General features: G+C 39.4%; 1 protein-coding gene and 1 long non-coding RNA gene across 8 annotated transcripts; both read right to left on the reverse strand.

Moving 5' to 3' along the window:
• Positions 1-6: 6 nt before the first annotated feature.
• On the reverse strand, positions 7-22282 carry atg13 (ATG13 autophagy related 13 homolog (S. cerevisiae)). Of its 6 annotated transcripts, none has more exons than XM_068649951.1 (18): positions 22100-22282; positions 21429-21509; positions 21236-21316; positions 20945-21064; positions 20730-20776; positions 19526-19666; positions 19417-19457; positions 19197-19293; positions 18979-19086; positions 17453-17546; positions 16979-17077; positions 16737-16808; positions 16527-16633; positions 16309-16435; positions 15959-16033; positions 2058-2165; positions 1857-1988; positions 7-1774 (listed from the first exon to the last, which is right to left on the reverse strand). In XM_068649951.1, the coding sequence occupies exons 2-18, from the start codon at positions 21495-21497 to the stop codon at positions 1697-1699; spliced, it is 1596 nt and encodes a 531-aa protein (XP_068506052.1). In that variant the 5' UTR covers positions 21498-21509; positions 22100-22282; the 3' UTR covers positions 7-1696. The 6 variants fall into 6 exon arrangements, with proteins under 6 accessions (XP_068506052.1, XP_068506054.1, XP_068506053.1 ...); XM_068649953.1 differs by having other exon boundaries at positions 16309-16405; positions 18964-19086; positions 22100-22281; XM_068649952.1 differs by having other exon boundaries at positions 16309-16408; positions 18964-19086; positions 22100-22281.
• LOC137840082 (uncharacterized) lies at positions 13123-15894 on the reverse strand. Of its 2 annotated transcripts, XR_011086519.1 has the most exons (4): positions 15027-15894; positions 14060-14176; positions 13680-13836; positions 13123-13389 (listed from the first exon to the last, which is right to left on the reverse strand). It is a non-coding gene; the product is annotated as an uncharacterized lncRNA (long non-coding RNA). The 2 variants fall into 2 exon arrangements; XR_011086518.1 differs by having other exon boundaries at positions 13127-13389; positions 14060-15889.
• Positions 22283-22315: the final 33 nt, after the last annotated feature.

Genomic DNA, 22315 nt, shown 5'->3' on the forward strand with positions numbered 1-22315 from the left:
GACTAATCATTTCAACATGCTTTTTATTGGAACATCAAGTTAAAGCTTTCAACCAGAACAAACCTTGCTGGAAATTTAAATTTCCCCCAATGTGCAACAGCCTGCAGAGAATGCACTGAAAATGGAGTCAGTATAGCCACCTCACACTAGACTTCAAAGGGCTATTACTGCGTTTGTGGAATATGAATTAAGCAGAAGATTTGCCTGTTTGTAATCCATCGGGTTGTGAGGGGCTGCCATTTTGCCTTGTTCAAGTGGCAACTTGCTGTTGTCTCAAATTGACATCATAGTGCATAAAAGCTTATGCTGCACTCCAGGGAAGTCAATTTTATTGACCTCTGACCAGGGAAAATGCACTCAAGTGCCACTCAAGTCACAAAGTCAGAGAGAAAATGTCTAACATGGGTACACAGTCAACAGCAAAACTATTGAAAAAATATATTTAGCTATCTTTGTTACATTAAATTTATGGTAATGTGAAAATGAAGTATAAAATTTGACCAAAATATTAGTGGTTTACCAAAATGGCAAATCAGTTTTTCAGCCTAATGTTGAACAGTCCCATCTTGAATAAAAGAAAAAAAAATGGTTCATGGAAGTCAGGTTTGCTGAATGTGTTTCAAGCAACAACAAAACTTAACCTTCGCCTGAAATGTCTTGAGGTTGAAAGTGGTACAATTTGAGTGGAATAAATCAATTTTTGGGAATACATCACATGACCAAACCCCTAAAACAGATGAGCTAAAGGGTTATTAGAGATACTGATGTCACCTTCAGTTGACAGCAAGTGGCAAAATTGCAGCCCCCTGAGATGGTTAAAAACAGGATTTTATTGCTTCATGCGCAACCAACAAAACAATCAGAAAGCTGTTTAATACTAGTGGAGGTCCAAAGAACATAAGAAAATGATGTCACCTTTAAGATGTTGTAGGGTGTTATACCATGCTTCATTACAATGAAAACAGATGGCTTACAGCATCCATTTTAAGGTTGATTCAAGCCACGTGAGTTTGAGTAGATTTATCTGTACAACACTACTGGGGAAAGTGTAGACACTTGATTGAAATCCTCAGACCAGCTGGGAACTTGGAGCTAGAACAATCGCCTCTACGTTACAATTAAGAGACAGTGTGTAGAAAACATTTGGATTTTTAAAAAATCTAAATAAGATGGCAAAAATATGTTTTATCACAATGTTTCTTTTGCCCCTTTAACCATGGTCATATCTATATTTTCATTTTACAATGACTGCAGCTATAATGAACATGCAAAGCAATGGGACAATCACAAAGACGGTGAAAACAGTAAATCCAAACAATAATTAAGTCAGTCAAAAGCCAAAGAATGAAATTGGTTCGTCAAACAAGTGGACAAATTCTACACACTGTCTCTAAATGCATTAAGCAGCTAGTTGCTGTGTTAGGCTAAATGCATTCTCAAGGTAATTCTAGCAGGTTGCATCCCTGATTTTCACTGAACATTTAAGTGACATGCTTTTATTGCATGGATGCTTGTTTAAAGTGACAAGTTCAGTGTTTTGTCATTATGAAAATTTTAAGCAGGATCCAAGTGCGTGTCAGTTTCAGAAGTTGTATTTACAGTGAATGTTTTGTACACGCTGTGACACAAGTGGCATTGGGATGAAAAACATCAGGAAACTAACTGATAAAGTTGACTTCTCGCTTGCTGTCATTCTCTATTGGAGCATATCCACAAAGGCGTCAAATTCGTCAATGTTTCTTTCGTAGATGGCCAGTTTCTCTGGCAGCGAATCCTGCAGGCATAGTACATACACTGTTAGAGGCAACTTACACAGCTTCATTTTGTCGTCTAAAGGTTGAAAAAATAAATCATACTACGAGATCATCAGCCATCGACTGGGAACTGATGTGAAGCGAGAGGCTGGCCAATTGCGGAGGGTTCTGAAATTCCCTGTAGAATGTTCCTAAATCCATCGGCAACAAGTCGTCTTTAGAGAAAGCTGGCCGCTAAAAACATGAAACATTGGGTCAGATGAGAATGCAGTGGTCCTCAAAGAGTCGATAAGACGAACGTACAAAGTCAACCATGACAAAGTCATCCTGCTGCCCCGAGCCGTCTGAACCTTGCGAGTGAAGGCTGGCCTGCAGAGGGGACATGCAGGAAGGAGAGTCTGGAGGATGTACCTGTCGTGCACGCACGCACACACACACACACACACACACACACACACACACACACACACACACACACACACACACACACACATCCTTGTTAACCTCCCTCTGCAGGACCCAACTTAATTTACCGAGTTCTGGGGTCCACCCTTTCTAGTGGTCCAAGAACTATGAAAAAAATCAGGCAACTCCCAAAAAAAATCTTGTTACTAAAAATCACTTTCAATAAACACAATTTGAAACTTTTTTTTTCATGTCAGTTTTTCAGTCATATCTGGGGCCTGTTTCTAACATTCCGGCTTTGCGGGGTCCACCTTTACACACATGAGATTTTTAGTCAGTTATGGGGATCGCTTTTAATATTTCAACCTTAAGAGGTCTACCTATACACACATTATTTTTTTAGCCAGTTATGGAGCTTGCTGTTAAGATTTAAGACTTGTTAGGTCTGCCTTTATAAAGAGGATCTATCAAGTTCAACCCCAACCCTAATCTAACCCAAACATGCATTTGTGTGGACTTAATCATTTGAGAAAACCTAAAAATTTTGTTAGTGTTATTAATACTTTCATCTGGCTAAATATACTAGATATACATTGAAATGTGCATTCTAAAATACATTCTGAAGTCTTTATTCAGATTCTAGTCCATTTTCCTTGGTCACAGTCTTAATATTCTTCAATTTGTTCAGTCATATTGGTACATTTTAAAATATTTAAATTCTGCATTTTAGCTAACTATAAAGTACACAGGATTTACAAGTAATAATTGTCGAGTCAAAATTTTAAATGGACACATTACAAATGTAGCCAATGAATAAAGGAACTTATTTAATCTAACATTTACGAACAGGAGAAGTGGAGCATAAAAAAAATCACAAACAAATAGTGAACAAATGGTGAAACAGGACCAGCCATGTGTTTCTATCTCTGTTAAGGGAAGCTGTTTCACTCATATTTTCTCCTCATGGTGGTTATTCTCTTTTTGACAAAGTACTTAACAGCTCGGTGCTTGTGGTTCTGCAGCAATGCATCTCTCGCAGTCAAGCTTACCAGGAACCTGATTTGTCAATATATACTTCCTTGAATGTTTATTTACTGCAGCACATTCCTCTGGGGTCCAGCTTCTTTTCACAACTTTTCCGTTACCTAAGGGCATAGGAAGAGCACTTTTTAGTTTACAACTTAATTAGAACAAAATTGCATAAAGAATACATTCACTTTATGTACAATTATCCGACAATATAATTCAAATGAGATATTTTATAACGTCAACTATCTTTGTCAACAGTGATGAGCCTACAATAGACATAAGTAAATCAGTTAATATCTGAGATATTAATCCGGTCATTTAAGTTGCTAGGTGGTCTTCAGTGTCAGCTGTTTTGATATTAACAAAATTAAAAATAGATGCACAAAAGGGTAACATTAGAATGCCCCCAGTTTTGGTGGTGGGGGAAAGAGGTCTCTCATTTTCTTGATTACTTTTAAGCAGTTTTGCATTTGACCAGAATGTCACTGCTGGTAGATGAAGCAATTCCTGGACCCTACAGAGGTTGCACAGGCAGTCAAACTCCACCATGGCAGCACATTGGGATGCACCATTTCTCTGACAAAACCATTAAGAACAGATACAAGTTGTTGCAAAATCAGGGAAAATAAAAAATAAAAATCAGAGAAAAACTTTTTTCAGACAGTGTTTTACATGTATGGGGAATTTGCTTTGATAACGTGCTACACATGGACAAACAAAGATGATAAAAGTAAATTTGGAAATATATAGTGTGTAAAAAATTAAATGCAAGCTGTATAAGAATGGTATCTGCCTTGGTGTGACAATGTGTGAATTTGCATATTCACTAATAGGTTAATCTAGAGCAATTTTTCTTTCTCTCTTTTGAGGTAAATGTGTCATGTATACATTACCTCTATTTAAAAATAGATGTAAACAAACATCTCACATATAATCAAGGTTAGCAATGACCTGTAACTCACATGAGAAAGGATGGGTCAATTTTCATTTTATGACAAAATTCAAAAGTTTAGACCTTACATGTCTAAGAAAAAAAGTCAAGTGGTGTTTAATATATCTTGCTTGGGTCATCTAAATCTTAGTAAGCAGCATATGTGAGGATAATTAGATACTGATACAGTAGTAACAATTGGGCAATTTAAAAGCAACTGTGATAAAGTTATATATTGAAAAGGATTACTCTAAACTCACCTCCCTTTTTGGCAGACTTTTCATTACTTGGGCCACGAGATGCGGAGGTACAAGAGGTCACTTCTATCACTTCTGGGATCAGCCCATCTGAAATGATGATTTTTAAGTACAGAAAAAAAACACAGTATAGCAATATTCTAAAACAAAAATTAACTGCACCTGTATAAGAATGCTTGGTCAAATTTAATATACTCTTGTTTTGAGCAGATTGATTTGCAGAGGTACAGAGCAGTCCTTTTGGGAATCATTGTCAGTATCATCACTGTCTGAGTAGTCCACTTTGAGAAACTCCTTTGATAATTGATAGCTCTATGGAGGGAATTAAAAGAAATGTGTTGTTAGTTTCTGCAAGCTACTCTTATATGCTGTATTAATATAAAGACTAGAATTTCTTTGCTCAAAATAATTAAAATTTCTGTCCAATATCTTAACTGGTAGACGACCGGTGCTGTACACATCCTCTGAAATATGCCAAAACCTTATATCACAGGACATTTTACATATAAAACATGGAAAAGGCTCCAAAATTTACAACAAAGAAGCCACAAGAAACCATATTTCAGAAATCTGTTATGTGTGTGTGAATGATTGGCTTGGTTGGAATAACCAAGACAACTTTAGATCCATACGGAGGGCCCCACAAGTAGCCATCAGAAATCTGTTATGTGTGTGTGAATGATTGGCTTGGTTGGACACCCATGGGCGCATGTTTCAACAATCCTTCTATAGGTGTGTGTGCCACTGGTTCGTTTGGGCTCTATGAGGAGAATCACTAAAACCATGTGATCCAATGGTTGGCTGAATGCTGTTTAAGGTACCTTCTGACTAAAGAACAGCTTTCCAACTAAAAGCTGTAAACTAAGAGAACAAGAAAAGGTCTACAAAGTTGATTTCTTACAACAAAGTCGCACTGAATGTTACCTGTTGGCTGGCATCTTGTTTGATGTTATCATCAGGGTCAGAGTCCTGCCAAGTTCTGGCTGGTTCAGGCAGAGCACCGTCAACAGGAGCCTGAGAGCCTGTCACCTGGAATTAAAACCACAAATAACTTACCAACATCATACAGACACCACAAATGACAGACTCAAGACCTGTATAGTTAAATCATGTGAAGTTAGTCCCCAAAACCAAACAAGCTTTTCTAACTAAAGTGTTCCAGTCAGACCTGATGTCTAATCAGGTCCTATAACAGCATCTTTATGGATGTAGTGGAGCATCCTTCAGCATGACACTTTAGCCGTTTAGCTGTTGAGGATGTGTGGAACTATAGCTGTAATATAATCAGCCTCCATAATGTCCATAACCAAAATATGATCTAAAAACATGAGGCAACCTTTGATCCATACGGAGGGCCCCACAAGTAGCCATCAGAAATCTGTTATTGTGTGTGTGTGAATGATTGGCTTGGTTGGAATAACCAAGACAACTTTAGATCCATACGGAGGGCCCCACAAGTAGCCATCAGAAATCTGTTATTGTGTGTGTGTGAATGATTGGCTTGGTTGGAATAACCAAGACAACTTTAGATCCATACGGAGGGCCCCACAAGTAGCCATCAGAAATCTGTTATGTGTGTGTGAATGATTGGCTTGGTTGGACACCCATGGGCGCATGTTTCAACAATCCTTCTATAGGTGTGTGTGCCACTGGTTCGTTTGGGCTCTATGAGGAGAACCACTAAAACCGTGTGATCCAATGGTTGGCTGAATGCTGTTTAAGGTACCTTCTGACTAAAGAACAGCTTTCCAACTAAAAGCTGTAAACTAAGAGAACAAGAAAAGGTCTACAAAGTTTATTTCTTACAACAAAGTCTAACTGAATGTTACCTGTTGGCTGGCATCTTGTTTGATGTTATCATCAGGGTCAGAGTCCTGCCAAGTTCTGGCTGATTCAGGCAGCGCACCATCAACAGGAGCCTGAGAGCCTGTCACCTGGAATTAAAACCACAAATAACTTACCAACATCATACAGACACCACAAATGACAGACTCAAGACCTGTATAGTTAAATCATGTGAAGTTAGTCCCCAAAACCAAACAAGCTTTTCTAACTAAAGTGTTCCAGTCAGTTCTGGATGTCTAATCAGGTCCTATAACAGCATCTTTATGGATGTAGTGGAGCATCCTTCAGCATGACACTTTAGCCGTTTAGCTGTTGAGGATGTGTGGAACTATAGCTGTAATATAATCAGCCTCCATAATGTCCATAACCAAAATATGATCTAAAAACATGAGACAACCTTCGATCCATACGGAGGGCCCCACAAGTAGCCATCAGAAATCTGTTATTATGTGAGTGTGAATGATTGGCTTGGTTGGAATAACCAAGACAACTTTAGATCCATACGGAGGGCCCCACAAGTAGCCATCACAAATCTGTTATGTGTGTGTGAATGATTGGCTTGGTTGGACACCCATGGGCGCATGTTTCAACAATCCATCTATAGGTGTGTGTGCCACTGGTTCGTTTGGGCTCTATGAGGAGAACCACTAAAACCGTGTGATCCAATGGTTGGCTGAATGCTGTTTAAGGTACCTTCTGACTAAAGAACAGGTTTCCAACTAAAAGCTGTAAACTAAGAGAACAAGAAAAGGTCTACAAAGTTTATTTCTTACAACAAAGTCTAACTGAATGTTACCTGTTGGCTGGCATCTTGTTTGATGTTATCATCAGGGTCAGAGTCCTGCCAAGTTCTGGCTGATTCAGGCAGCGCACCATCAACAGGAGCCTGAGAGCCTGTCACCTGGAATTAAAACCACAAATAACTTACCAACATCATACAGACACCACAAATGACAGACTCAAGACCTGTATAGTTAAATCATGTGAAGTTAGTCCCCAAAACCAAACAAGCTTTTCTAACTAAAGTGTTCCAGTCAGTTCTGGATGTCTAATCAGGTCCTATAACAGCATCTTTATGGATGTAGTGGAGCATCCTTGAGCATGACACTTTAGCCGTTTAACTGTTGAGGATGTGTGGAACTATAGCTGTAATATAATCAGCCTCCATAATGTCCATAACCAAAATATGATCTAAAAACATGAGACAACCTTCGATCAATACGGAGGGCCCCACAAGTAGCTTTCAGAAATCTGTTATTATGTGTGTGTGAATGATTGGCTTGGTTGGAATAACCAAGACAACTTTCGATCCATACGGAGGGCCCCACAAGTAGCCATGAGAAATCTGTTATTATGTGTGTGTGAATGATTGGCTTGGTTGGAATAACCAAGACAACTTTAGATCCATACGGAGGGCCCCACAAGTAGCCATCAGAAATCTGTTGTGTGTGTGAATGATTGGCTTGGTTGGACACCCATGGGCGCATGTTTTAACAATCCTTCTATAGGTGTGTGTGCCACTGGTTCGTTTGGGCTCTATGAGGAGAACCACTAAAACCGTGTGATCCAATGGTTGGCTGAATGCTGTTTAAGGTACCTTCTGACTAAAGAACAGCTTTCCAACTAAAAGCTGTAAACTAAGAGAACAAGAAAAGGTCTACAAAGTTGATTTCTTACAACAAAGTCTAACTGAATGTTACCTGTTGGCTGGCATCTTGTTTGATGTTATCATCAGGGTCAGAGTCCTGCCAAGTTCTGGCTGGTTCAGGCAGAGCACCGTCAACAGGAGCCTGAGAGCCTGTCACCTGGAATTAAAACCACAAATAACTTACCAACATCATACAGACACCACAAATGACAGACTCAAGACCTGTATAGTTAAATCATGTGAAGTTAGTCCCCAAAACCAAACAAGCTTTTCTAACTAAAGTGTTCCAGTCAGACCTGATGTCTAATCAGGTCCTATAACAGCATCTTTATGGATGTAGTGGAGCATGCTTCAGCATGACACTTTAGCCGTTTAGCTGTTGAGGATGTGTGGAACTATAGCTGTAATATAATCAGCCTCCATAATGTCCATAACCAAAATATGATCTAAAAACATGAGACAACTTTCGATCCATACGGAGGGCCCCACAAGTAGCCATCAGAAATCTGTTATTGTGTGTGTGTGAATGATTGGCTTGGTTGGAATAACCAAGACAACTTTAGATCCATACGGAGGGCCCCACAAGTAGCCATCAGAAATCTGTTGTATGTGTGAATGATTGGCTTGGTTGGACACCCATGGGCGCATGTTTTAACAATCCTTCTATAGGTGTGTGTGCCACTGGTTCGTTTGGGCTCTATGAGGAGAACCACTAAAACCGTGTGATCCAATGGTTGGCTGAATGCTGTTTAAGGTACCTTCTGACTAAAGAACAGCTTTCCAACTAAAAGCTGTAAACTAAGAGAACAAGAAAAGGTCTACAAAGTTGATTTCTTACAACAAAGTCTAACTGAATGTTACCTGTTGGCTGGCATCTTGTTTGATGTTATCATCAGGGTCAGAGTCCTGCCAAGTTCTGGCTGGTTCAGGCAGCGCACCGTCAACAGGAGCCTGAGAGCCTGTCACCTGGAATTAAAACCACAAGTAACTTACCAACATCATACAGACACCACAAATGACAGACTCAAGACCTGTATAGTTAAATCATGTGAAGTTAGTCCCCAAAACCAAACAAGCTTTTCTAACTAAAGTGTTCCAGTCAGCCCTGATGTCTAATCAGGTCCTATAACAGCATCTTTATGGATGTAGTGGAGCATCCTTCAGCATGACACTTTAGCCGTTTTGCTGTTGAGGATGTGTGGAACTATAGCTGTAATATAATCAGCCTCCATAATGTCCATAACCAAAATATGATCTAAAAACATGAGACAACCTTCGGTCAATACGGAGGGCCCCACAAGTAGCCGTCAGAAATCTGTTATTATGTGTGTGTGAATGATTGGCTTGGTTGGAATAACCAAGACAACTTTCGATCCATACGGAGGACCCCACAAGTAGCCATGAGAAATCTGTTATGTGTGTGTGAATGATTGGCTTGGTTGGAATAACCAAGACAACTTTCGATCCATACGGAGGGCCCCACAAGTAGCCATCAGAAATCTGTTATGTGTGTGTGAATGATTGGCTTGGTTGGACACCCATGGGCGCATGTTTCAAATATCCATGTATAGGTGTGTGTGCCACTGGTTCGTTTGGGCTCTATGAGGAGAACCACTAAAACCGTGTGATCCAATGGTTGGCTGAATGCTGTTTAAGGTACCTTCTGACTAAAGAACAGCTTTCCAACTAAAAACTGTAAACTAAGAGAACAAGAAAAGGTCTACAAAGTTTATTTCTTACAACAAAGTCTAACTGAATGTTACCTGTTGGCTGGCATCTTGTTTGATGTTATCATCAGGGTCAGAGTCCTGCCAAGTTCTGGCTGGTTCAGGCAGAGCACCGTCAACAGGAGCCTGAGAGCCTGTCACCTGGAATTAAAACCACAAATAACTTACCAACATCATACAGACACCACAAATGACAGACTCAAGACCTGTATAGTTAAATCATGTGAAGTTAGTCCCCAAAACCAAACAAGCTTTTCTAACTAAAGTGTTCCAGTCAGACCTGATGTCTAATCAGGTCCTATAACAGCATCTTTATGGATGTAGTGGAGCATCCTTCAGCATGACACTTTAGCCGTTTAGCTGTTGAGGATGTGTGGAACTATAGCTGTAATATAATCAGCCTCCATAATGTCCATAACCAAAATATGATCTAAAAACATGAGACAACTTTCGATCCATACGGAGGGCCCCACAAGTAGCCATCAGAAATCTGTTATTGTGTGTGTGTGAATGATTGGCTTGGTTGGAATAACCAAGACAACTTTAGATCCATACGGAGGGCCCCACAAGTAGCCATCAGAAATCTGTTGTGTGTGTGAATGATTGGCTTGGTTGGACACCCATGGGCGCATGTTTTAACAATCCTTCTATAGGTGTGTGTGCCACTGGTTCGTTTGGGCTCTATGAGGAGAACCACTAAAACCGTGTGATCCAATGGTTGGCTGAATGCTGTTTAAGGTACCTTCTGACTAAAGAACAGCTTTCCAACTAAAAGCTGTAAACTAAGAGAACAAGAAAAGGTCTACAAAGTTGATTTCTTACAACAAAGTCTAACTGAATGTTACCTGTTGGCTGGCATCTTGTTTGATGTTATCATCAGGGTCAGAGTCCTGCCAAGTTCTGGCTGGTTCAGGCAGCGCACCGTCAACAGGAGCCTGAGAGCCTGTCACCTGGAATTAAAACCACAAGTAACTTACCAACATCATACAGACACCACAAATGACAGACTCAAGACCTGTATAGTTAAATCATGTGAAGTTAGTCCCCAAAACCAAACAAGCTTTTCTAACTAAAGTGTTCCAGTCAGCCCTGATGTCTAATCAGGTCCTATAACAGCATCTTTATGGATGTAGTGGAGCATCCTTCAGCATGACACTTTAGCCGTTTTGCTGTTGAGGATGTGTGGAACTATAGCTGTAATATAATCAGCCTCCATAATGTCCATAACCAAAATATGATCTAAAAACATGAGACAACCTTCGGTCAATACGGAGGGCCCCACAAGTAGCCGTCAGAAATCTGTTATTATGTGTGTGTGAATGATTGGCTTGGTTGGAATAACCAAGACAACTTTCGATCCATACGGAGGACCCCACAAGTAGCCATGAGAAATCTGTTATGTGTGTGTGAATGATTGGCTTGGTTGGAATAACCAAGACAACTTTCGATCCATACGGAGGGCCCCACAAGTAGCCATCAGAAATCTGTTATGTGTGTGTGAATGATTGGCTTGGTTGGACACCCATGGGCGCATGTTTCAAATATCCATGTATAGGTGTGTGTGCCACTGGTTCGTTTGGGCTCTATGAGGAGAACCACTAAAACCGTGTGATCCAATGGTTGGCTGAATGCTGTTTAAGGTACCTTCTGACTAAAGAACAGCTTTCCAACTAAAAACTGTAAACTAAGAGAACAAGAAAAGGTCTACAAAGTTTATTTCTTACAACAAAGTCTAACTGAATGTTACCTGTTGGCTGGCATCTTGTTTGATGTTATCATCAGGGTCAGAGTCCTGCCAAGTTCTGGCTGGTTCAGGCAGAGCACCGTCAACAGGAGCCTGAGAGCCTGTCACCTGGAATTAAAACCACAAATAACTTACCAACATCATACAGACACCACAAATGACAGACTCAAGACCTGTATAGTTAAATCATGTGAAGTTAGTCCCCAAAACCAAACAAGCTTTTCTAACTAAAGTGTTCCAGTCAGACCTGATGTCTAATCAGGTCCTATAACAGCATCTTTATGGATGTAGTGGAGCATGCTTCAGCATGACACTTTAGCCGTTTAGCTGTTGAGGATGTGTGGAACTATAGCTGTAATATAATCAGCCTCCATAATGTCCATAACCAAAATATGATCTAAAAACATGAGGCAACCTTTGATCCATACGGAGGGCCCCACAAGTAGCCATCAGAAATCTGTTATTGTGTGTGTGTGAATGATTGGCTTGGTTGGAATAACCAAGACAACTTTAGATCCATACGGAGGGCCCCACAAGTAGCCATCAGAAATCTGTTATGTGTGTGTGAATGATTGGCTTGGTTGGACACCCATGGGCGCATGTTTCAACAATCCTTCTATAGGTGTGTGTGCCACTGGTTCGTTTGGGCTCTATGAGGAGAACCACTAAAACCGTGTGATCCAATGGTTGGCTGAATGCTGTTTAAGGTACCTTCTGACTAAAGAACAGCTTTCCAACTAAAAGCTGTAAACTAAGAGAACAAGAAAAGGTCTACAAAGTTTATTTCTTACAACAAAGTCTAACTGAATGTTACCTGTTGGCTGGCATCTTGTTTGATGTTATCATCAGGGTCAGAGTCCTGCCAAGTTCTGGCTGGTTCAGGCAGCGCACCGTCAACAGGAGCCTGAGAGCCTGTCACCTGGAATTAAAACCACAAATAACTTACCAACATCATACAGACACCACAAATGACAGACTCAAGACCTGTATAGTTAAATCATGTGAAGTTAGTCCCCAAAACCAAACAAGCTTTTCTAACTACAGTGTTCCAGTCAGACCTGATGTTTAATCAGGTCCTATAACAGCATCTTTATGGATGTAGTGGAGCATCCTTCAGCATGACACTTTAGCCGTTTTGCTGTTGAGGACGTGTGGAACTATAGCTGTAATATAATCAGCCTCCATAATGTCCATAACCAAAATATGATCTAAAAACATGAGACAACTTTCGATCCATACGGAGGGCCCCACAAGTAGCCATCAGAAATCTGTTATTATGTGTGTGTGAATGATTGGCTTGGTTGGAATAACCAAGACAACTTTCGATCCATACGGAGGGCCCCACAAGTAGCCATCAGAAATCTGTTATGTGTGTGTGAATGATTGGCTTGGTTGGACACCCATGGGCGCATGTTTCAACAATCCTTCTATAGGTGTGTGTGCCACTGGTTCGTTTGGGCTCTATGAGGAGAATCACTAAAACCGTGTGATCCAATGGTTGGCTGAAAGCTGTTTAAGGTACCTTCTGACTAAAGAACAGCTTTCCAACTAAAAGCTGTAAACTAAGAGAACAAGAAAAGGTCTACAAAGTTTATTTCTTACAACAAAGTCTAACTGAATGTTACCTGTTGGCTGGCATCTTGTTTGATGTTATCATCAGGGTCAGAGTCCTGCCAAGTTCTGGCTGGTTCAGGCAGAGCACCGTCAACAGGAGCCTGAGAGCCTGTCACCTGGAATCAAAACCACAAATAACTTACCAACATCATACTGAGAGTAATTCAAATAAAAGAGACAAAAATCTTCCTTTTTTTAATAACAAATTAATATTCCAACTTGCATACTTGATCTTACTGACTTACTTTTTCACGCCATGGCCATTTAGAATCACCATAGTTGTAATCGATTTCAGTTCCCATTTCTATGTTTTTGATGGCAAAAAGGCACAAATGGGGCTCGTCATTTACTATTTTTTTCATGGTGCAGTTTGGAGACTTGTGGTTGTCATTCACTAATCTTCCAAGAGAGCCATCCTCTGTTGATGCATCAATACTAGGAAAGAAAAAACAGAAATCAAACATTTTGTATCATATAACTAGTTTTTTAGTAAAATAAAAGTTGGCTTACAGAAATAAAAACTTGCAACATTTCAAAAGAAAAGTTGAGAGGGAAACAATGTCTTTTTGAACATCATAGCACTAAATAAAAAAAATTGTTAATGCCACAATCCTGATGTGTTATTGAAATATTGCTTCTGAGTGACTCACTAATTTAGGGTATTTTATTCCAGTCTCTTTCTAGAGTTCATAATTATTGTATAGAAAATATTTGGATATACATACCACCAGTAATGATTCTGCCATTCAAAGTCAAAGAGAAATGTACTCTCCTTTTCAGAGTACTTGCTTGTTTGGCATTTTTCTGCTGACAGAAGTTGACCCCTGTATTATAAGATGAACTCTCCTTGTTCAAAGTGCTGGGTAGCAAACACGCCTCTTCCTGCAAGGACATTTTATATAAAACCATTGGTTATGAGAAAATATTTCTTTAAGATACACCTTTAACCAAATAATTGTGGTGTTATCTTACAATTTTAATACTAAGTTCTCGCTTAGAAACAGAAATACAACAACCAATCTGAATTTGATTGTTTTCTGTGTTGTTTTATAAAATAAATAAATATATACTTAATGGATAAATGGTCTAAAAATGAGTTTATTACCTTTTTGATCATCAATAAATCTTTCCACTAGTCCAGGTTTGTCCTTTGAGGATTAAATGTAAAAGGCTGCTTCATCAGCAGGCTTTTTTCTTGCTTTCCTTTTGGACATTTCTGGCTCTAAAAAATAATTCAAAACATGGCAGAGAGAACTTTAACAAGCACTCTATATTAATTTTAAAAGATTTGTAATCATCCACTGTATAAAGACTGAAGGAATAAGCCTGGCCTGAGAACTAACAGAACAAGAGTGATTAAAGAAAGAATATTTTTCAGAAAATACTGATATATTAATGAAAATGTTTGTCGGTTTGAAGCTGAGCTTTGTTACTTTTAACTAGTCACAGTTCCAACCAGGTGCTGCATCCAAAGAAAAGTTATTTCAATAGTTTTACCAGTATAACTCGTTATACTTTTCAGGAGCTACCAACTCGTTTTTATTATGTTTGTGTTTGAAAAGTGAACGTAGCATCCTGATTAGCGGTAGCTAATTAGCCAATAAGCTAGTTTCCGGATAGTTTTATTTGCGTCAGAATGCTTGTGTTATTTAAAGAAAGCATTCTGATAGAAAACCACCGAGAAATACAGAAGACATGCAGATATATCATAACACTGAGCACACACGTGTTTGACGAGTTTTGAAGTGGTTTCGGCAATTACGGCCAGAGTCCGGTTCTGGGCTTAGCAATTATGAAACATTAGCACATCGAAATCATCCTGAATATAACACGGAGCAATTATACATTCTGTCGTTCTCTTTTACACCATTGTTTTTAAAACCACTGCAAGCTAAGATGAATAACAAGTTAAAAAGCCGGACTGTCTGAGGGGAAAACGTTACGCCATCCGAGTGACAATATACCGAATCCGAAGCCATAATCATTGCATATAAACCCCTCGGGGTCTGGACAAAAAGCATTTCTACATCAGTTTCTTGTACTTAGTATTTACATGCAGTTGATTTACTCACCGTGTATGTTGTGTTTCGTTATGAGCAGCGTGTCTTCGTCGCGGAGCAGTCTCAGTCTGGCGGCGTCACACGTGGCGAAGTGACGTTAAGCTGGTGGTTTTAGCCGCATGAAGCTAACACATGCAATACCTGCTGATTTAACTAATATGTAAACTGATGGTAAAGAATAAATTACTATTTATTTATACCTTTATTTTTATGTTTAGAACATGAAAAATGCACGAGATGCTGATTTAACTAATATGTAAACTGATGGTAAAGAATAAATTACTATTTATTTATACCTTTATTTTTATGTTTAGAACATGAAAAATGCACGAGACAGTTTTTAAAATAAGCCTAATAGAATGAGCGTATTTTTATAAAGCAAGTGTAATGAATATTAAATAACGTAGATAAATTGCAATTGTAATGCAGGAATTTTATCTTTACAGTATTATTTTAGCTGCTATGGTTACTAAAATAATAATTACCTGGTTTAAATCTACAGGAAATAGCATTTTATTTTCTTAATCAACACTCGGATCACGAGGTGCCCTGATTGGTTGAATCACACACACTTCCGGTAGTGTGTATACTTGCAATACCACTTGCCATGGTCGGGGGGCCGCTACTGAGCACACACACTTCACACACACAATTCTCAACATTGCGACCATGAGGGGTAAGTGAAAAAAATTCGTGAGGCATGTTGTTAGAGCATTTCAAGCTGTTTTAGAGTGGTTTCCCGAGTGGGGTCCATGATTTTGGACCCCACAACGACACAGGGCCCCACTTTGTTGGTGGGCTCCCTGTCTTCGGACCCCCCATACTAATAAAAACAAGTACACACACACACACACACACACACACACACACACACACACACACACACAGTGTGATTCTCAGAAGTACGGGCCAATGCTCACTGAACCCATGGCATCCACACTTACCATTGGATCACTGTCCTCAGAGTCCAGGCCTCTGGGAGCAAACGCAGCAAATGGCAGGTCCATTGTGGCTGAGACCTAAAAACACACCAGGGAAAGTCATGCCACTGAGATAAAAAAAAAAAAAAAACTACAAGAACATACGCTGCATGTTCGTTCAACAACAATCATTATATGCATTGTTAAAAAACTTGAACACAACTTTTTTCAGTTAAAGTTTACACATTACATGACAATGGTGGAAATCTTTTTTTCAAAGGATTTATCACAAAAACCTGACATTTGAAAATAGGCGTGTAGACTCTATATGCACTGCTGGATCATTATGTATAAACATGCATTTTTTTCCTTACCCGGGCATTGGGTTTATTGACAAAAGCTCCAACTTTCCTCGTCAAGGCATTAAGAGTCTCGACTGGGTCAAAGGGAGAGGTGCTCCTCCTTCCCTCTCTGCTGTGGGACAAAATGTCATTGTTGCCACTGGGAAGGGAGGCCATACGTGAAATCAGAGTACCACAGATTCACATCATCGACTCGTTTCTTTTGTGAAAAGACGTCGAGGTACAATTACCGGCTGCCAGGTATATTGGGTATGTGCTCCACTGTCAGATGAGCTTCGGTGCCATGATAGGGCTGCGCTGGATGCAACACTCCGTCCTCCTTCCCAGCATGCAGCGTCTGGAGTGCATGAATTTGGTGTTGACCATGAACTCCAACATCGCCTGATATGCACCTGCAGGCATTTGCTCCTCGCATGCTCTTTAACCAGTCTGATTATTACCTGGCTTGGATTGGCAGCAGTGTGGCAAAGCTCAGGAGTTCCTGCTAGAACGGGAGGCTGGTAGGATAGCAGCTGCATGTGCAGACAAAAAGGAGAACAGATGGATGAATCATCTTTAGCAAATTCAGTATAGATTGAGTGAGCCTGTTAGTAATAGGGATAGAAAAAGGGCAAGATCAATGAAAGCAAGAGTGTAAGCAGACTGCAATTAAAAACAAAAAGATGTGCCCGTGTAGACTCACAGGATGAGTGACGAGACCGGAAACCAGTGGAAACTGTGGATTGTCCAAAGGAAGTGCCTTAGACAGTTTCGAAGGAGAAGGACTCAGCGTACAGAAGCACTGAAAAGCGGTCCAGTGTCAGGAAGAAAAGAGGGAAGAGAATAGAAAAACATGCAAGGAGGTAAAGAAAGAGTTCCATAAAATCCAACCTTTTGAGCATGTTGCATTGCAATTGTCGATACATATCTATGACCACATTTAAAAGTGGCCCAGGTTGAATTTGGAAAAATAGAAATGGAGCCATTCAGACTGTCTTAAAAAAAAAAGAAACAGGCCACAAATGAGATTAAAAAATAAGATCCGAATTGAGCTAATGGGTGACTTCCGAATAGGTTTTGGGATAAGACAAAAAAACTTCAAATAAACTGCAGAAGTTAAAGAAAGCAGAAAAAAGTTGCGGTTTATAGTCTTTTGCTAAGGAAAAGGGGACATTACCTGAGAGGGGGGAGAAGTGGAGAAGGATGTACTGCAAACTTCCTGCGAATCCTGAACTCCTGCAAATGCTTCACCATCGTCGTCGTCTGTTGCTCTGTGAAGAAAAAGTTAATTGCTAAATTTGTTAGCTGTTGGTGACAGAGCTGAAGTGGCCGGCGGCAGTCAAAGAAATAAATCCCGGACATTTTTGAAATTCCCCCTGGACATTTTTTTAGGTCTCAAAAGTAGTGCATGTCCGGGTAAAAAGAGGACGTCTGATCACCCAAAACCGGAGCAATAATAGATTCGAACAAGCCAACGTGCAAAAAATGCTTGAGAGGCTCCATGCCACTGCTGCTGATTTATGATCAGTCTTGCTTGTTTTCATAGATGTGTGACTTGAAGGCTCCATGCCACTACTGCTCTTTTTTAATGTATAAAGTTAACTATATGGTTTAAGTAGTTTTAAATAAATGAGTGATTTTAAAAGTAAGTGGATTCTGTTGTTTTTTACCGTGGTACCGAATTAGTATCCAGAATCGTGGTATTGGTACTGACTACTGAAATTCTGGTATTGGTATCACTGGGCAATAATATCCTGTTCTTGCTACTTAAATATTGTTAGTCACCTGAATGTTGTTAGTTACTTAAATGTTGTACAGAGGCTGAGATCAACCAGAGTCAAATTCCTTGTTTGGCATGCACAAACTTGGCCAATAAAGCTGATTCTGATTCTGACGCCACGAGTCTGAATTGCTAATTTATCGATTATTTGAATAATTGAATCTTATTTTAGTTAGTCAACAACAATAATTAAGCAAAGTAACATGAGGGATTGATTGTCATTGTTTTCCAAAGTAAAAGTAGATGTTTGGAAATGTCAACCTGCTTTCACAAATGATTAAAGAAATCAGAATTACTTATTTCTAAAACCTTTAATTGATTTGTTGTAAACTGATTGCTTAATTTTGACACCTCTGTGATGGATAAAATTGTTGGCGATAACTATTAAAACTATGAAAACTATTTTTTAAATATTCCTAACAATTAGTATTGCAGACAAAACACATGAGCGTCCAGTCATTTCCATAATAAATTATGTAAGTTTTGTAATTGTTGGCAACCCTGATTCTTTTTCTTTTGATTGTTTTCAACATGTTTCAGCGATTTGACTGAAAACTATTTTTTAAATATACCTAACAATTAGTATTGCAGACAAAACACATGAGCGTCCAGTCATTTCCATAATAAATTATGTAAGTTTTGTAATTGTTGGCAACTCTGGTTTTATTTAATGTCTGAAGAACAAGACACTTCTTCAACTCTTGCAAGTATCAGCTTTGTGTTTAACCAAACAGGTCCAGATTTTACCCTGACTAAGCAGTGAGTAAATTAAAAAAAGACATGAGCATTAGCTCAGGGCACTATACTTTTGCTGGCCATTCTTTTGGTGGAGTGGTATAAGATTTTTTGAGAACATAATGCTTCAACCATGCAAGGTTGGGAATAAAAAAAATTGAAGTCCTTCTTACTTGTGTACTGGGTACCTGTAGTTGCAGGGCTGACCCATATTTGCAGGTCGCTGGATGCCACAGGGAGGGTCCACAAAGTGGTCCACAATAATCCCCATGATAGGCGCAGATCGCTCAAATTGTCTGCAAGACCAAGATGCATTTGTTTTAAAAAAATAAATAAAATCATTGGACATTCTATGAACTACACACTACAGTATGACATGTCAAATGGCCGAGCAAATGTTACCTACCTGTTGGACATTAAAGCCAGGTTTGTGCGATAGGCACAAGAAAGTGTGACAGTGCCAACGGGGGTTCCCACAACACCAACACGCACCGTCTGGAAACCTTCAAAAATGGGAAACAAAGACTTGACTGAAAGCTATTGATGAATGTTTTAGAGAAGTAAAAAACATTCATATTGTTTGACTTATGGTGGGAATAATTCTAATACAATAAAATAATAACTACCTTCTCCTAATCCTCTCATCTGAACTTCTCCAAAATAGATCCTAGACAAACGAGGCACAAACAATGAGCAGACGGAACATTGGAGTGATGAGAAACTGGTCTAACTCACCTGTATAATATGACATAGTCATGTCCCTGCTTTCTGGACAGTTTGTAGGCAGGCGTTACTCTAGTGACGGCCAGCAGAGATTTCAGAAGGACAGACAGACGGTCGTAAACAGTATACGACACTTTTATGTCCTTATCACACCTACAAAATAAAAACATGTTGATTTATGTTTCAGCACTTATTATTTTAAGAGCTTTAATCGTCAAAACGATTAATTGGTCCGGCCCTAAAGGAAATAATCCCAAGCAGATTCCACCTCCAACGCTCCCTGTGCGGAATTTGCATGTTCTCCCCGTGCCCGTGTGGGTTTTCTCCGGGCACTCCGGTTTCCTCCCACATGCCCCCCCCCCCACAAAAAAAAAAAACATGCTTGGTAGAACAATTGAGCACTCCAAATTGCCCCTAGGTGTGAGTGCGAATGTTCGTATCTGTGCGCCCTGCGATCGTCTGGCAACCGGTTCAGGGTGTCCCCTGCCTACTGCCCGATGACTACTGGGATAGGCTCCGGTACGCCTGCGACCCCCGTGGGGACAAGCGGTATAGAAAATGGATGGATGGATGGATGATTTAGACTCTTATCAAGAAAACCTTTGGAAAATGATTTGATCAGTTCATAAGGTCAGCTTGTTGAGATATTTTGGTTGTCTTTAATATATTGGTTCAAAAGATATTTGCCCTAAGCTATTGCCCAAGTTTAAATAATAATAATAAATACTGTTTTCAGAATCGAGGAGACTTTGGCTGGTTGGACATTAGTGTACTTATTTGTAGCGGCTTTCAATATCGGCCTACATATCAACCATGTTTGCATTATCCAGCCGATGGTAAAGTATTTCCTATGTATGTCGACCGTTGAATTATTGATCCGATAAATATCATGCATCCTGATTTAGGGACAGTTGGCAGCTCTGTAACGATGAGTTACTTTGAAATGGAGAAGGAAAAAAAAAAACATCTGCAGACATCTGGGCATATGACAGAAACAGATCGTAGGGACTTTCCAATCTGTACAAGTTGTACTTTGATTTTCATTGTGTATTCTGAAAAATTAAATTTACATTATAACATGCCGTTATGAATCACCATGTTTGAGAAACTTTAGTGCAGCGCGTAGAAAATAAAGTCCAAAGATTCCTTCAAATAAATTTGGTCAATGAGCTCTAAAGTCTTTCTTTAAATTTGTAAGAAATGACCAACATCTTACTTTTCATTAATCTCCAGGCACCAAGTCTCTAACTCCATCGAGTCCCCCTGGATGAAAGAGAGGCAGATGATTATGCATTTTGGGGTTCTATTTGGTTAGGTATTTTCAGTGAGTGAGTAAAGATTAGCACTGGTACAAATAATGTTGGATATCATAAAAGCTACATCAAAAACCTTTTAGCTTTAAATAAAAGCATTTAAAAAATAGAGTTTTACCTCCGAAGTCTTCAGAGAGATCTCCACGCACATTGAGTGTCCTATGCCTGGAAGCTGGCCAGCCAAAATTTTCTTTGCTTCATGGGTCACTTCTGGGATGTCTTTGATTGCTAAGTTGAACTACAAAATAAAACAAATGAACATAAATAAATTATAATCACACTTAGAATGAAAAAGATAAGTGTGGATGTCACAAAAACTATAAATAACAAGGATCCTTGCACATTGTGTGTCATACTCTTGCACACAGCGCAGTAAGAAATTAATCCCCTTGAAAAAAAATTGTTTTACCCAGTCAGAGCCAGTGGGGGACGGAGACGAGCGAGTACATATCTTCTCACCAAGGCGAGCCTGGACTATCACCTGAACAGTCTACAATACACCAACGATGCAATCAAACGGTTATTTAACACGAAAAGTAATATTTATTTTTACAGTTATCAATAATAACGTGACTAGAATATATCATAAAGCATCGTCTCACCTTTAAGGCAAAGAACTTAATGAATTTATCCAAGTCTTTTTTATCCTGGGTACTCAGGTCACTGTCCATGTTGTTACCACCCTGCAATCGAGCATGAGCATACAGTATATTGAACTTGTTTGTGCGTATAAGAAAAATCATAAATGACAGCAACATCCATCCATCATCCTGCTAAAAATACAGTACTGTCTTAAACGAATATACAGAACTGTAGGTGGAATAAAGAACATACAGCTACAGATATACACTTTCCCCATTGAATACGAAGCGAAATACCTACCTTGCATTCGTAAAAACCACACATGCACAGCTTCCGAAATTCTACACATTGAAATATTTAATACGACACTTACTAAAACCCCATTACCATATTAAAGCCTTGGATTAATCATTGTTATATTACGGCAGATACGCAGAGTGAAAGCCAATACGGCCTTTACGTCGCTATTAGAATATCCATTGAGCTACTGTACAAAGATCATTCGTAATTTTAATCCATTGAAGAGCACTTTGCAATGGACACTATAAAATGTAGACGCTAGCAAGACGCCAATAGATTAATAGGTTCTCCATCGGAACTGATGAATCATTAGAACACGGCTAATGCCAGGCTGGCCATAAAGCTAGCTGGACGTCGCGCACTTTAAACCCATCACAAAAAGCAAACCTACATGAGGTTTTCCTTTAGCAACGCGGCTTTGATGAGAAACAAATCAGCTCAATAAATAGGACTCTAGATTCAGTTGTCCAGAATCGCGAATAAAACCAATTCTGATGTAAACAACGTCAACAGCGGCCGTGCCACATTTGTGTTTATCTTTCCCATGTCGACGTGTTTAGATAGCAAATGTTTCACCATAGCACTTTCGTGAATTTGTATGTGTAGT

The sequence above is a fragment of the Syngnathus scovelli genome, chromosome 2 (assembly GCF_024217435.2).
Source record: "Syngnathus scovelli strain Florida chromosome 2, RoL_Ssco_1.2, whole genome shotgun sequence".
Taxonomy (NCBI): Eukaryota; Metazoa; Chordata; class Actinopteri; order Syngnathiformes; family Syngnathidae; genus Syngnathus; species Syngnathus scovelli.

What these genes read in the sequence shown, in the direction of transcription:
- atg13 (XM_049754855.2), bottom strand. Translation starts at nt 21,497, where the DNA reads ATGGACAGTGACCTGAGTACCCAGGATAAAAAAGACTTGGATAAATTC. An exon ending in TACAGGTACCCAGTACACAA is followed by an intron (nt 17,547 to 18,963) that starts GTAAGAAGGACT and finishes TTTTCTTCACAG; the next exon opens with AGCAACAGACGACGACGATG. An exon ending in CCGGTCTCGTCACTCATCCT is followed by an intron (nt 16,809 to 16,978) that starts GTGAGTCTACAC and finishes CTGCACATGCAG; the next exon opens with CTGCTATCCTACCAGCCTCC.